This window comes from Gobius niger, assembly GCF_951799975.1.
Source record: "Gobius niger genome assembly, chromosome: 1".
In the NCBI taxonomy this organism is placed as follows: Eukaryota; Metazoa; Chordata; class Actinopteri; order Gobiiformes; family Gobiidae; genus Gobius; species Gobius niger.
Genome location: NC_136852.1, coordinates 51,310,243 through 51,327,339, shown reverse-complemented (window position 1 = coordinate 51,327,339; position 17,097 = coordinate 51,310,243). Strand labels below are relative to the sequence as shown.

The window sequence follows — 17,097 nt, the reverse complement described above, 5'->3', positions numbered from 1 at the left end:
GGGGGCACAGGGTATAGGAGTAAAAAAAAAAAAAAAAGAAAATGCAGGGGATGCTGTTTATTCACTGCCATGCTTGCGTCTTTATCTGTTTATTTTGACTAGGTAATTGTGCCTGTGGTGCAGCGGGGCCCGGCACTAAGCCACACAGGGATTAGGCAAATGCGAAGAGGAGGTGGTGGTGTGAGGGGGCTGCTTTCACTGCATCTGTGCCCTGCCCAACAGTACGATAAATGTCTGGCTGCAAGGCTCTCTGTCAGGCTCCTGTATCCAGCGCATCAACCATCTGGGGTGTGTCACCGTCCCCCGAATGCATTTTTTGTGTGTGTTTGAGACTTTTTTGTATATGATCTAATTGGTGTTGACAAAACAAATATAGAACGTTGAATAATTTGTGCCGTACATCAGAATTAGGATAATGTCGGAGAGGCATGGGGTGACTAATTGCATTTATTTATATAAAATGCTCCTGCTGTCTTTTGAGGCCAGTATTGTGCGTCTTTTCATCAGACAAAGTCCTGCGGGCTGTAAATATCTACAATCACATTCCTTTCATCCCGTCTCTCTCAAAGCTACACCTTGTTCACTTCCCTCGAAAGCCCTGATTGGCTCACCTTTCGACCTCACTCAACAACGAAAACTAATAGTCTGGGTTGAGAGATGATAGACCCGACCGGCCCCACTTGTCATCATGTGTTTCTTTTTTTTCTTTTTTTTGGTTTTGTAAGAGAGAGTGGAGGAGGGGGCATGGAAATGGGGAGAGGATTAGGGGGCGGATTTAGCAACATTTCTCTTCTCTGGGCCTGTTTAGTTAACCCTTAAATGCCGCCAGCATCCGCCCCGTCCCTTTCGCCACCAACCACTCTAACCAGCGCAGCGCTCCCTCCCCCTCACTGCTCTCCGGGGCGGGTTCTTAAATCCTTTTGAAGTCCTAAGCGCTGCAGAAATCCATTGAGAGCCATGTATAATGGCTTTTAAGAGCGAGTGTTTAGCTGTATGCCGACCCTATGGCTTATGAACCACTGGCGTTTTAATGGATCCCCCCGTTCCCTCCCCTCTTTTCCTCCCTTCACCGGCACTAAATCCAATGGATTGTCCCTCATTATCATTTAAATAAGCCCCTCTTTCTACTCTGAATGCTCCAAGTTGAATGAACTCTACATAGTAAAGCTAATTCCAAATGGCTTTGGCCTCCCACCATCTATGCACCCACATATACAAACATTTAAGAGCAGTCACAATATGCACGCAGTCAACACATTATTGCCAGTGCAAAACACTTTATGGCCTTTTGAATCCCGGATTTTGCCCTCTGTGCAGTTCTCTTCCGGACTCATTTTCGCTTCTCTCTGGTCACAGTGGTGATGGGAGTAAAGAAGTTGAGCAAAGCACGAATAGCCTTTTGATTCCCGCAGCGCCTGCTTTCCGGTTCGCGGCAGGACTCCTCCCTAATCGTCACCACAGGAGCCGTCAGCGAATCAGACGGGCACACAGGCGTTGATGAGGGCTGAGGCCTCGAGCAGGTGTGCAAGAATGGATGAGGGGCAATGGGAGGGTGCAAAACAAGGAGGCAGTGGCTCAGAAGGTGTGGGGGGAGGTTGTCTGGATTGAAGGTGGACCTATGGATGAAATTGGTCTTGCAGAAAAGTCCCCTCCAGAGACTAGGAGGGAGTGAAATTGCCAATCTAGACGGAGGAATAAAAGCAGTGAAAAGTGGAAGTGGAGGGAGGGATTGGGAGATTGGAATCCGTGCTGGGCGCTGACGGACAGCGCTAGAACAGAACAAAACCCAGCCTTTTCTGTCTTTATCCTGCTCTCGCTTAAATGGCTGCACTAGACAAGAACAAAACTGTCCATATTTAAAAAAAAAAAAAATACTTGAAGATATTTACACATTTTCAAACATGTGATGTAGCTTAGAATAGCGACGTAACAACGTGCTTGAGCCAAAAAAAAGTGTATGTCTTTTATCACCAGTTGTATCATTCACATGCCATTGTAGCTTTAGTACTGGTACCAAGCAAGAATAAGTATTGATGATTGCTTAGGGCAGGGGTGTCCAAACTATAGCTCGCATGCCAACTTAATAGAAAGCTGTGATGAAGGCTGTTTTTTTTTACTTTAAAGGGACTAGATGCAAGTTGGCCATTGTATACTCACTACTGCCACCTCAGGCCATACGTGTAACTGCACCTTCTATATTAAGCTCGTGCATGAAGGCAATTCGGGCCTGAAGTGTGACAGTGCAGGATTTTAGAGGCAGTTGTGCTGAATAGGTCTGGGCTTATTCTACGCATTAGGACATGGCTGGAACATGAAGGGGGAGGAAAATACATAATTTTAACATTTTTAAACTCCATCCCTTTTGGCATATTCAATTAAGAAGCATAGTTAACATTTCATTGAATGTGCTACCTTTAATACAATAGAGGTGAAGTTTTACTGTATATCTGACCTCAACTGAGTTGTTTGTATATTTTTCTGTATGTGGCCCTCAGTGAAAAAAGTTTGGACACCCCTGGCTTGGAGCATTCAGTCGCTGGTTGAATGGTATACTTTATTGTCACCGTAGGGACATTTTGCAACTCTAACTGTATAAAGTAGTTAACAAATACATGGAAACCATTAAACATTAAGTACACCAGTAAAAACAGGTTATGAATCTTCCCTGGTAATCGAAAAAGGTTCGCTGCTAAAACGATTCTTCCATCCTGTCAAATTAAACTGTTTATTACATGAAAACAGCTCTGTTGATCAGATAATGAAAAGTACATGTTGCTATATATTCCGCCGGATGTTTGCTTCACACATCTGCTCAGTTATGCTCGCGCCGCTTATGACCTCGGCATACATCTGGCGCTCTCCCGAGTATTTCGAGTTGCGCTATCCTCAAAAAGCACGCATGCATAATAACCATTAGAAAATCACGACGCGATTTATATTCAACCCAAACTCAAAAGTGTTTGTCGAAATGTCTTTCCCGGGCAGCTCCGCGCGAGAATGTATGAGGGCGATGTGCGTGGGCGCGGGGTACACGGCGGGGTGGGCAAAAGGTTAACGTGAATATTGATATTAAAGCGCTGCTGCTTCATCATGTCTGTGTCAGCCAGTGAAACGCTTCTTAAAGGTCATCCCTGTTCTCCGCTCTCTCCCTACAGAGCTGCACTCACTCGCTGTCAGGCCGCGGCTACTCGGTAAGTGACATTTTCATGCTTCATGGCTTTACGGCAGAATTACAATCTCCAACGACCCGCTTTATGGCCGCGGCGCTCGACATTTTAATTATGTTAAATAGAGTAATGGAGAAATCATGATATTAGGGACATTAATTCTGCCTGACTGACTGATTAAATTGCGGGAAGGTGTCCTGCTCTACCTTGGCGAAAAAGAACCTCTTTTATTGGCATCGATCAACACTGCGCGCCCGGGCTGCCGTTATGCGCCTCCCCTGAGTGACTCTCAATGAAGATTACTTTTTACTTAGGCCCTACGTAGTATATTCATTGTCTATATAATAAAAAGTGCGGCGACTTAATTCAATAAAATTGAGATATTGTACGAAATGTAAGAGCAGCAAGTTTGCCAAATTTATAACTTTGAATAATACTCCCGTTATGAAATAGTGATGTTGCTGTGATGAGTGTCTGAGAGTAGTTCAGATAATTACTGCAGTAAAACCTCCTGTGTTGAGGTCACTGCAGGACTCATGACCACATCCAGAAGTAAACAAAAACATATGTTACACACGCTCTTCCCATTTACTCCGTTATTAAATACATCTATAGTGCTTCTCACTCTCAATGAGCCCACGAGTCTGATTTCTCATCCTTTGAAACCTACACAATCTTACAAATTGTCAAAACAAGGCTATTTTTGGTCCACGTTGCCTTGTCCCAGAGCGTTTCTAGACCGTACATTTGAGCTCCCCCCCTCCCCTCCCCCTGCTCTTGTGATGTCTCTACTCTCTTGATAATTCAGACTGAGCTTGTCCTTTATGTCCTTTGCTTAAAGGCGAACTCATCACCGCCACATTCTTTTAAAGCGTGCTACTTTTAGCTGATGAGTGACATATGGCAGTTCCTATTGCCGTTTGGAAGCCATCACCCAGACAAACAAAACAACTATAAATGGTTTGTCATCGTTAATCTGCCTCAAAGGACCGCAGCTAAAGCACCGAACAAAGCCCAACTTCAGAAGACATTGGTTTCTGCGCAATCTCTCCTCTCTCTCTTTTTTTTTTTTTCTTTTTCTTTTTTTTTTTTTAATACATTTTGTTTTAATAGAACATGTCACATTCCTATTCCCCCGGCGGCCGCGTACTCACAGATGGATGAAAACAAACAAGACCTTCCCAAAAAGCGTGTGTAGCCCTTTGGCTCGAGCTGTCAGTTTGAGTCGGCAGGGAACATGGCCTTTCTCTTTATCTGCAAGAATCTAGAAGGGGGGGGCATGTGTGGGTAGGGGTCAGAACTGTGAGGGTTGGATGGCTGGTTGTGGTTGTGGGGGAGGAAGCGAGTGTGTGTGTGTGTGTGTGTGCAACTCAAGGAAAGTCCAGCTACCATGGCAGGACGATTCACGTTGGCTCGGCTCCCCTCCTGAGCTCTCTCCGGTGGGGTAATGGTGCGGCTTGTCTAGCCTGTGGGCATCTCCTGGGCTCTGAGCTTTGACACTCAGTCGGCTCTAACTGCTGCTGAAGGGGCAAAGCTTGATTCTTTCTGGGGCTCTCTTCATATCCGCAAATTCTCCTGGATTTACATCAGGACGGTGTAGGGGTTTTTTTTTGGGAGGGGGTCAAAAGGTCGGAGATCGGGCTCTAGGGAAAAGCTAGGAAGAGGTTGAGTTGGATGGAGAGAGGAGGCTCCCAGCTGTGTTATGGCCGGAGGAGAAAGAACAGCAAGGCCATGGATGTGGGCGGAGGGCTGTGTATGATTTCAGATGGGGTCAGAAAGGCGAGCATAGAGGGCAGCCTTGCAGCGTCACCCGTCACTGTGTGTATGTTAAGCTACAAGCTAATTTCTCACATGTGCTGGAAAGGGGGTTATTGCTACTCATGAATTATTGCCCTTTAGAGTGGCCACATTCTGCTGGCCACTACACCAAATAACTTTAATTAGTTAATTTTGTTTTCTGTCTATGTTCTTCATGGTTTCTTTGTGGCATCATGAATGTAATCATAGTAATCTCATCTATACATATTTGATTGTCATGAACTGATACATATCTCAAGTGCTTTCTTATCAGCCAAATGATTGCTGGAAGAGTAATGACTCCATCTATAATCCTGATCAAAATTTGGCACTTTTCCCAACATCATTTACCGTGCCACCAAGTATCAAGTCACATCTGTACGGTGTTGAGTGGTGTTTGCTCACTCTCGCTTACTCTGACAGACCATATCTTTTCTCTCTTCTATACTGGTACCATATTTATCATTATTGAACATTGGGGATGCACCGATCCGATACTGGTGTCAGATATCAGAGCCGATACTGGAAAAAATACGATATCGGGTATCGACTACTAATATCCAATGCTGAACCGATACCAGTTTTGGTTCTTAACGCCTTAAAAAAAAAATCTTTTACCACCTAAATCTAAGTGAATATGGGCATGCTGTACATCATTTTAAAGCGGAGAAACTGGAGAATTCAACCACCAAGTTAGTTTTAACCTCCACGAATGTGTACTTGATCGGCGTGCAAAATTCCGTGGTTAGCTTAAGTATGCTTTACTGATCTTAAAATGGAGAAAACAGTCAATACAATTTTTTGCTCAGACAAATTCCCTTATAAGAAAGGCTCTTGGTATCAATAAATTTCAGATATCAGCAGATACTTAAACCCCAATATCGGTATCGGTGGCAAAAAAGCTGGATCGGTCCATCCCTATTGAACATACTACATTGGTATATAAGGCCTGAAAACAATATTGTGTTTCCATTCACAGTGGTGCTATACTGTTCAAGCTTAAATAACAAACCGTTGTCCCCCTTAAGCCAGTCCAAAGCTTGAATATATGGAGATGGTGACTTTTGCAAGGCCACCCAATGCACAACCAATTCCATATCAATATAAGAATCACTGGAGGCAGATGGAGGCGGATGATTCACTGTAGTGAATAGCAAATACAAAATGTATCGTATGGGAAAGTAGCATAACAAGTAACAGTGCTATCAGTACATCCATTCTCCATTTCAGCACAGCGGTGTCACATGCTTGAGATCATGTAAAACACAGTATCTGTTAGTGGATGACATGAGCACACACAAACACACACTGGCGCTGAGAGCTGAAGGCTAATCTCCGCACCATTGAGTCCAGCAGCGAGAGCAGCCGCCCGCCCGAGACCCGCTATCTCCCCCTGTGTGGAAGACTGGATATGGAATTGTTTATCAGGCCCACTCTCCTGTCTGCTTTGTGCCGGCTTCATTATAGCCCGGGCTATGTTTGGGAGACAATATCTGTGCCTTGTTTCCTGCACTGCTACCTGCTTGTTGTTCCAGCGGAGATGGGCCCAGGCTCCAGCGATTTATCATCCTCTCAGGGGCGGCTTGATAAAGAACCCAACATCCCCCTCTGTGTCGGAGAGATAGGAGCAGCAAGAGACAAGGAAAGTGTCGCAAAAAATTTTAACTGCAAATATCTGCGCGTGCTGATGCTATCCCTGAGCTGGATACTGAGCAGGAGAGGTCTGAGCCAAAAAGACACCTCCCTCTGCGTGTTTATGTGAGTGATCTGCCGTCACACATGCCCCGGGCCAAGTTCAGGCTCATGTTTAAATGCCTGATAAACGGATAGACTGTATAATGTGGCTAGTCTGTTTGGGAGGGCTTATCTCTGAGATGTCAGGGGGTAAAACCTTGCTGATGTGATTGAGCTAAAGTGCTGGGAGCTCTCAGACACACCCGTTCCTAATTTCCCACTCGCTTTGTTCTAATCATATTTAACGCTAAATGAGTCTACACTCTAAACAGAGCTGTCTCCCAGTGTTTGTGCATTCTTAAACAGTCCTGTTTTAATTGATTTGGCATTCACAGTCTCCACATTGTGGCAAATCTACTTCTCTGTCTGACTGACAAGGCTCTTTACAAGATCTTTATCGAATACAGGGATTATGTCACTTAATTATAATAGAAGTCATTAAGGGCTTCACGCTTTATTTAACAAAACCACACAGATCCTCTGGATTAAAATCTAAACACTGAGACTGAAGGGAAATAGAGTGTAAATTTCATTTTGTACAAGAGCATTTTGCTAAAGCTTTTATTCACTGCTCAGTTGTTTATTTCCCCCCCGACTTTTATGAAACGTCTTAACTGGGTTTATTGTAAAGTGAGTCTGCACGGTTTCTTCTTAGCTCACATCTGAGCACACTGTGCAGGTGTGTCGACCACCAGCTCCACACATGGTGAAAATTAGTGAAGGAAACGCAGTGCCCAGCAGGAGTGGGCTGGGGCCGTGACATTGCCCTGGCCTTGGGGTGGGGCGCTGCCTGTCAGGGGCCTGACTGTGACGGCTGTCCGCTTCAAAAACCTATTTGTTTATCCCTGTGTGCGGTCCAGCCTCAGATCCTGGACCCCGCTGCTCTCTGCGCACCAGGGACCAGGACTGTTGCCGCTAGCAACAGATAAAAATTGCTGTTAACCACAGCAGGGCCCACAACACATCAATCAAGGGGTCTGTAGATAAAGGCTGCAGGCTTTAGGGGCCCCGGTTGAATGGCAGACTGAACATTTTTTTCCAATGGTTGAGCACCCAGCTCTGGTGGTGACTGAAGCATTCAGACATGAGCAGAGAAACTTGGTTTTCAGCTATGCATTTGCACTTTTATTGTAATGCAGATGGATTAGAGGCACCATCACAAAGGAAACTCTTGAGGTCATTTGAATAAAGACAACACTAAAAATTTGAGTTGACCGTGCCTCAGGAAAACCTGCCCTGACATAGTGCACTCGTTCTTAATGAACTACTAATTGCTTTGCCACTTGCCATTGCTCTTCAGTTTGCTCAAGAGCTGGACATGATGCTTATCCCAAAAACACTGTGGAGGAATTGTTAGGACTAGTTTATGTATATTGGAACCTGCACTGAAGTCATGTGAACATTGAAAGTTTGCATACTTTTCCGGAGGCCATATAGGCTTCAGTGAGAGTCAAGTAATTATTTTTTTTATAATGATAATACTAATCTTGCCAATTCTGCTCTATGTCATGTCCCATGTTGGAGATAGCACAAATGAAGCACAGTGTCCCAGTAGTAAAATATTAGTTTTGTCCCCTCAAGCATATCTTAGTCTGTCCCGTATACCCAGTATCCCCTGACTTACATTCGCCCCACTTTAAACAAATAGCTCTATAATGCTCCAATCAAACAATGCTCCATGGGTTTGTTTACTGCAAGCTTTCTCCCCATTAAGCTTCACGGACACTGTAGACAAATAAAGTGGTAATTTCACTTTATCATATGTTACATATACCACAATCAAGCAGCAATTACATGCTCCCTCCATTTGTAAGAGCTCCCCGAGCCGATGCGGATGTTTTAATGAGGGCTGTAATGAACGTTCGGGGTGTTTGGCAAGTCTCCGAGATGTTGCTGGGGCTTTTATGGCTTCCCATTATAACGTACAATTTGCATCAGCAAATTACAATGCTCCATATCATTATCCTGCACCGAGGCCCGATCATAAATTAGAGCTCCAATTACAAACATCTATGTGGGAATGAGAAATGAATACGATGGCAGCCCACAGACAGACAAGGGAAGAGACATCCTCCTGTGGCATAGAGGTGCGATATTCTGATTAAGCTCTCGCATAAGACCTTCACATGCCCAAATCCAATTGAGAAGTTTGGAAAATATCAGCTGCTTGTTTTGTTCTGCCACTTCCACATGTCATATTTCACACTGTTATTCATATTGAACTTCTTGATATTTTGAAATGTCTTCCAACTACGCAGCTTTACTTGATGCTGTTGTTCTCTATTGAAGCGGTGTCATCCGCTCATTGAGCTATGCAAAGGTCCTGTCTTTGGCGTCTCAATTCAGAATGCGCTCTTGTCTTTCTGTCTGACGCTCTTTCTTTCTCCTTCAACTTGATTATACTCTGGAGGGAACATAATAAATCACAGACATTTATCATGCTGCAGCTTATTAATTCACTGCCACAAGTGCAATATAAGTCTGTGTCATTTAAAGTAGCAGGCATCGCAGCACTGCTAATGTTGCCCCAGGAATCCAGTGAAAGAATCTTGGCTGAAATTGACAAACAAAACATTTAATTAGGACGTTTATATCCCATACAAGCTCGCTGTTAAGAACGGGGCTTGTGCATTTATGGCGTAGTCCTCTCATAGCAAGTATGTTTTTTGGGTTTCTTTCCTCAAACATGTACTGCATACTTGGTTTTCCCAGGATGGCCTAATTTCCAATATGGTATGCAGAAATTATGCAGCTCTTTATGTTACTGCTAATGTGGGTTCTCTGCCACTTCGTCCAAACATTCAAAGCCCTGCGTCTTCAATAACGGTTTCTTAATCACCTGTAAATAATGAATGCCTCTATCTTCAACAGGCAACTAGACTAACTAGCTGGCTGTTTAAGGATTTGTTTTGCCTCAGGCTCATTCTTGAAGACGTGTTTGCCATCAGGTATCCACATAGCACAACATAGAGTAACACTTTATAATAATGGTACATGAATTAATGCATGATTTCATGATACATTCATGCATTTCTAAATCATGACTTCTCAGGAACAAACATGATTACATGTTGGTTCATGGATGAATTCATCCCTGAACTAAATGTCTAACTACTGTAATGAATGTACATGGGAATCTTAATAATTCATCATGATCATGAAGATCACATAAGAATACCATGAATTCACTAAAACGGCAATGAAATGACAATAAAATGATCAACTTATCATGATCATACAGGATCATACATGAACATTATGACTCATATAGTGGAAATCTACTTGCAAATCATGTCTTCACAACTAAAGTGGTCCTAAACATTTTAACCTGTTAAAGACCACCTGAGTCCTGAAGAAGAAGCAATGGTTTCTGGGTTGTTTCCTGTCTTCAACAGGGTAAAAAGTTAAGATTAATGCACCACTTTAGATGATGGGACACAATCATAATGAAATCATGATGTATTAAGGATTAGCAAATGAAGTTCATGATTTAAATTTTATCCTATAAAGTTATACTTTGTGTTCTTGTCCATAATTTGCAAGTAGAATTCCACCATATGAGTCATGATGTTCATGCATGATCGTCATGATCATGATTGGTTGATCATTTTATTGTCATTTCTTTGCTGTTTTAGTGAACTCATGGTTCTTATGTGATCTTCATGATGAATTATTAAGACTTTCATGTACATTCATTACAGTTACACGTTTAATTCAGGGATGAGGTCGTCCATGAACCAACATGTGATCATGTTTCTTCCTGAGAAGTCATGATTTAATATAATGCATGAATGTATCATGAAATCATGAATTAAATCATGAAAATCACGTATGAACTCATGTACCATTATTAGAAAGTGTTACCACTTGGCATAAGCAGAGAGCTATAGGGGCCCATCTACAGGCCTTTGGTTAGGTTCATGGTCAGAACTCGGAGTGCCTAGCTTTACATGTTCGAGTGAATGGGTTTATTGGGAAAACTGTAGCACAAAGAGGCAACCCACCTAGACACGGTTCGAACATGTCTCACACACTCTTCTTTCTCACTTCTTCTGCTGTCAATAAAGCCTCTTGCAACATAGTTTCAGGTTCGCTTCCTTAACAGTACAAGCAATAATCTGTAAGGTGTTCCAAATTTCCACATTGAAAATAAGGAAGAACCAAAAATATTCACCGTCAGATTGCTTTAGGCGCCAAACATAACCTACGTTTTTTGATCATACACGAGGCCCGCGGCTTCCCCACCAACTCACGAGCGCTCCCCAAACAAAGCCTGAAATTAGGAAGAGCCAGAGGCAGGACAATTTTTACAGCAGAAAATCCACAGCATCTTTGGATACTCCTATGTGTATTGAATCTAACTTACCCTTGTCAGTCACAGATTTGAGTGCAGCACCAACACCTCTTTACATGCTGAATGTTAATTTCAAAAGGTACTACAACTTCAATTTGAAGCGTTTAAACAGTGTCAAAACACATTTATTTTTCTGGTTCCACCGTTAACTTGGAGAGTCTACACGCTCAAAGACTTCATACTCGCTGTCGTGGCCGCACCTTGAGTTTCTAGGTAAAGAGACGTCATTGTATGTTTTGCAGCACTTCTGGCAATTATCACCGCCGCCTTTTAATGCTTCGACAAATCTATTAAAAGTCGAACACCCCCACCCCCCATTCGCTTCCTTCACAACTACCTTTTCCAACCTGCACAAAAAGTTGCACTAAGTAGGTCACGTTCTGCCACTTTCCTTCTAATCACTCGACAAAAAGAACACCGTTTCCTTCCATCGCAGCCCCTAAGCTTTGCTCCTGGGACTTTAGGTGCGCAACACACACTCATTTGATTTCTTTTTTTTTTACATTTTTCTCACATTCCCCATTCCAGTTCTTGTATTTTGACAGTACACAAGCAAAACACGACCGCTCCCGACTTGCACACACGCGACTCCGCTCCTCCCCCGTCTCTCGATGGAGAAGTTGTCTGACAGTAACAGCAGGTAGAGAATAGGATTACACAGAAGCGCGGGCAATTATACTTCCAGCTGATACCGTAGCGTTTATGAGGACAGTAACTGTTAATGACAGTGTTGTGGGTTCTCCAGAGGCCCGTGGCACTGTGTCAGGCGGACCCACTGCTAGCGTCTGCGCTCCGTCTCCTGCTACGTCGCGGAGCAAAAATACGTTTATTCTTCACTCAGATTAACGTTAGGGATTTGGGGCAGAATTACAGTAAAGGCATCGGACCTGAGACTGTGGAGGTTAATCTTGGTACTGTGGGAACCTCGCCTATAGAGACAAAGTGGTTATGTGCAGACCTCTACAAGATTTGAGAACAGTCATTTACTCTCAACGTTATGGCATTGTTGGTGCCTTTTGGCTATTGGTGTGTTTCAGATGGCATCAAAATATTCCACAGAGACTGTTTTTGTTTTTCTTGCCGTAAAATAGTGTTCAAAGCCAGGCCACTAATAAAAACCCTACATCACAGTTTCCGTTGTTGGCTTGCTGCAAGAAGCTGCGGATTGTGCCTTTATGTTCCCTTTATAACATCTGATCTTGAACTCTGAAGGTTTGCACATACTGCAAAAGAATCAGCCACCCACAACCCTTATCCCAATGCCATAATGAAAGGAATTTGACTCTAGCCAATCCATGTTACTGTACTTTCAACATGTTATCTCTAGAGACCCCAGATCCAGATACAATCATGTGCTCATTCTGTTTTATGTTTGGACAAAAAGTGAAAACAAATACAATCTCCCCTATCAGATAATGTTGGACCACTGTCTCTCTGGGGTTTGGTCTGCTGTGCCACTTCCCCCCTACGTGCTTTCACACACGGGGAGCAGACTGCAGTGATTGGAGTTTGGGTTTAGATAAAGATGCTTAATCATAACTGCATCTGGCAAACAAGCGTCTAGGTCGTTGCGTTTGTTATTCTATTAAAATAAAGTGAACAGGTTTTTTTCTTTGAAGACGTTTACAATCAGCGTTATACATTTTTCAATTCGCATTTCTTCAATGCTTCTGCAATTTGCTGTAAAGAAAACTGCACTGCTTCAAATTCAATGTAGCAGTTGACATATTGCCTGTCAGACTGACCGTATGTAGAGCTAATCCGTATTATGCACTTGTGCCGTTGCCAGATGGTGCTAACATGGTGTTTGTCTTTTGTTTCCTCTGAGACTGCACCTGTTGGGGTGAATCCACCCATTTGACTCTCAGCATCGGCTGACATTCTGCCTCAGGCTCAATCCGGCTATACCTGTGTTTGACAAGATACCAGTCGCTCCTGGTGCTACTGATCTGGCCTTTGACCCTCCTCGGATTGCCAGCAAGATGTCCGCTTTGTGACAGGCATTCATTACTCCAGGCTTGGTTAAATGGAAGCGACACAAAACATGCACAGTAGGATCAATCCGGATCATGAATCTTGATCAGGATCGGGAGGTGGGTTTAACACTGTTTCCCCAGTGGCATTGAAGGATGGGTAAAATGCAGAAGATACATTTCTTTATATGGGAATAAAAAAGTATATCTTGACCTGTACCATGCATTTTTTTCATATAAGCAAAACTAGTCAATGCTTTTTGAAACCTTTGCTTTAATAGAACATAGCTGGACAACTGAGAGCTTAAGCACAAAGTGATGTGTTTGTATGTAGTCTACATACATGTCCACATGGCTATATAAGCGTTGCATGAATTGCAGGCACAATCATTCGTATTTTGCTCAAATACATCTTTACTTATTGTTGCTTTGTTTCACATAAAAATGCAGTGTTTATGTTAAACGATATTGACTGTTTCTTACGTCTTGCCTGTGCTCCTGACCTCCCCTTGACTTTTCCATGGCCAGCATCAAAAAAAGAAGAACATTATGCGCTCATAGTAAAAAAAAAAGCTTTGTATAGCTACAGTAACTGCCTATAAAATGCAATTGGCCGCCTCACCCTCGACTAGTCTCCTGCCCAAGAACCGTCCCCTGTGCACTCCAGATCCACACACCATGCCCGCAGCGTGTGCTTGGCCTTGGCCCCAATCACACCGGGGCACATGGGAGATTAACTGGGCTGGCTCGCTCCACTCTGCGGGGCCGCGGCGACTCCCCTCCACTCATCCAGGCCCAATCTGCCAGCCAGTCTCCTGCTCCGGCGAGCCATGGCAGCAGGGCACCACCAGCACTGGCCCGCCTTCATTACGCCTGCCAGATGGGCTGAGAATTAGATTCGAACTCCCACCACGAAGAGGAGAGAGAGTGGAGAGAGATTGAAGAGCCAGACAGCGGAGGCATAAAGGGAGGAGGGAGAGAAATTTGGGTAAGGGGGGGGGGGAGAAGAAAGTAATGGTTTTTGTTTTCATTTATGTTGCAAGTTATTACGTTTTAATGCAACACCCCTGGGACCTGGCGATATTAAATGCCCGGCTTTTTGAATAATCGACGCTAACCGCGAGCGAATGCAAAGGGAGAAATGAAATTAGCGCGCGCAGCAATTTGGCACAGTGATTATCGGCTCCTCGGAGGCACTTCCTGATGATTTAAGAATGCTAACATTTAAGCAAGTCAGATCTCATTACTCTTCAAGGTTAAATGGAGCTGTGGCGGAGGGGAGGCATAGTCTTGATTGGAAATGGTGCTTCCGGTTCTCCCATGTCTTTCTTCATTTCGCAGGGGTTGGCGACAATCTTTCGGACGTCTGTGACAGCTTTCCGTGGAGCGGTGAGGAGTTTCAGGGCTCAAATCTGTTAGAGCCTTCGCCAGCTCTTAATTAGATCAGAAATGCAGGTTTTATACAGAAGTCTTTTGAACTGTATAGAGGAGATTGACTGAGATTGACCTATGGGGCTTGAGGTGGAGTGATATGTGTGGTGACTTTGACATGAATCTTACTTCTAAGAGTATTTGGATACCCTCAGTCATCCAGAATATTTTCATTGTTGCTGAATGTTGCCCACAATGTTTGGATACACAAAGAATGAATAGCCAACCCTTTCCATCTCGGCTCTGTGTCTTGTTAGTGTAATTAGTGAAAGTCAAACTCTGCTCAGGACAAGTTTTAAGGCAACTACATTACCTGAAAGTGAACACATGACCGTCACAAGAGCAGAAACATCCTCCTCTCAAAACAACTCAGTCCAGTTGAAAACCTTTTTGGCTTTAAGTGCAGTATTTTTCAATTTATATATACGTTCTACTGCTTTTTCTTATTTTAATCTAGCCAGCAGCACAAATGTCATTTAATACTATAGTTTCCTCCCCAATTCTCCCCAATCTTATAGAGCAATCCTATTTTAAAGCAGTTTTTTTTCAGCCCATACTTCCCCATCTGCTCCACACACACGAGCTGATCCAATTAGGTGACACCAGACAATGGATTTACTCCTCAATAAACCCAGGAAAGTGCCAGAGGTTCCCAACTGTAAGGATGTTTGTTTTGTTTTTTTCATTCTCTAAATCCTTTTACAGGTATTTGCTCTCTGGAGATGGTTCCGGGTCCTGCTTTTCAAAATGGACGCTCGGCTGTGTTAGTTATTGGTTCAGAGTGTGATGAGGGGAATGGGATCATTATGGCTCATGCAGATGCGCTGGGTTGCATTGCACCCTGGGAAGCTTTTAACAGACGTGTTGAACCCTAGTAAGAAAACTGAATATGTGGACTAACCCAGATCTGACATGACGTTTGGAAAGACTAGTTGTGAGTAAAAGTAGTGCTTGGTGGAAAGTACCATTGGGTGTGGTATTGAACCAATCAGCAAGACAAATCCTGGTATTTCTAGATAATAAGACTGAAAATTAGCATGAATAAAGCTTGATACTATTGATATAGATTTTGACTACAACAGTGTCTGCGTACATTGGTGTATGAATGAGAGTATGAATGGCTGAGTGGATCCTTGCTGTAAAGCGCTTTGAGTGCCTAATGTAGGTGGAAAAGCGCTATATAAGTTGAGACCATTTTCCATTTACCATAAATAAGCTACATTATAGTGTGTTTTGCTACTTTAGAATAACTATCTTGCCACCAAACCCACAGAAGTCAAGTTATTCCAAAAGTTACCCATGCCATTTAAAAAAAGTAAATGCCACTCATTACTACCTACCTCTCTGCCAACAAAATCAAACACTGTGTCGTGATGAAACACATTTAAAACAAGCCAGGAGCGCCAAAGCTACTTTAGGGAATATGACTATTAGTTTCTCCAAGCTGTTGTTTTCTCATGCAGGGGGGATCATTGCAAGTCAAATGTAATCATCCTGCCGTTGGGTTATGCACCGTCTCGAATAATAACAATATTAGGCTGGTCCCTGGCATTGCCTACATCAAGCTTGTAATTTGAATTTGCGAGGCGCAAGTTCTAAGGCTGATGTTAATCACCGCCAATCACTGCGGTTATCATCGTGTTTCCCCGCTTTGTTTACAACAGCTTTATCTTTGGGTGCATCTTTAAGTTTGCCACATGAATATTTTATCTGCAGGCAACACAGTGTCTGTATTTTGCATCTTGCCTCCGCCCACGGCCACAGCAAAGTCTATACATCACAATTTATGTCTGAGTTGTGGCCAAAAAAAGGATTTTAGGATTCCAGCGGTGTTACTCCAAGAATGAGGCAAAGCTTGTAAAATGTAACCAGGCATTTCCACATAAAACATTCTCACTTAAGTACGATTAGCAGAGATTAAAGTGGGTTTGTTTTGACTCTGTGAAGACCCCGTGACAATTTCCAAACGGATTCAGAGGAGCTTTGCCGGCTCTGCCTTCTTAATCCAAATCCAATGCCAGCAGTTCTCACCCACCTTAGCTGAATTATTTACATTTAAAAATCTCATATCAGCTTTGCAGCCAAGAGCCTTAAGGTGCTGTGCTAAGGTACCTGAACATCTAAAGAGCAGTAAAAAGTATTTCAACTACTTTTGTGGCACTGCCAACCTGCCGCTCACACAGTACAGATACACATAGCAACGCATCATACAAGGGGGCGTGGCCTCACCGAGGGGGCAGAAAGTCTCTTGTGGAAATCACAATTTTTCACAGTTTTAGCCGTTTTCTGGCGGACGATGAATATATTTATCACATATACACTAACGGTCAAAAGTGTGCGGTCACCCAGGCCAGTTCTATAGCTTCTCTAATCAGCACAACACAGGGTTTTATAATCATCAATTACCCTTTAATATGATTAGCTAACACAATGTACCATTAGAACACTGCACATGTAGGTATTCCATTAAAAATCAACCGTCTAGACTGTATTTCTAATTAATTTAATGTTAGCCTTACTGAAATTTCGTAAAAAAAATAAGGACATTTTAAGTGACCCCAAAATTGTGAGCGGTACTGTGAATAAAGTCAAGCCAAAATCGCGGCCATATGGATGTTTTTTCACAGCAAATTGTTCAGTA

General features: G+C 43.2%; 1 protein-coding gene across 11 annotated transcripts in view; it reads left to right on the top strand.

The window, feature by feature from the left end:
- fbrsl1 (fibrosin-like 1) overlaps positions 1-17,097 on the top strand; it is a 334,971-nt gene that overhangs the window by 143,673 nt on the left and 174,201 nt on the right. For 9 of the 11 annotated variants that reach the window (XM_079566905.1, XM_079566904.1, XM_079566908.1 and 6 more), the window contains exon 4: positions 3,156-3,191. The exons of the other annotated variants lie outside the window; for them this stretch is intronic. In XM_079566905.1, coding sequence (XP_079423031.1) covers positions 3,156-3,191 — 36 coding nt within the window. The remainder of the gene's footprint in view (positions 1-3,155; positions 3,192-17,097) is intronic. 11 annotated transcript variants of the gene reach the window in all.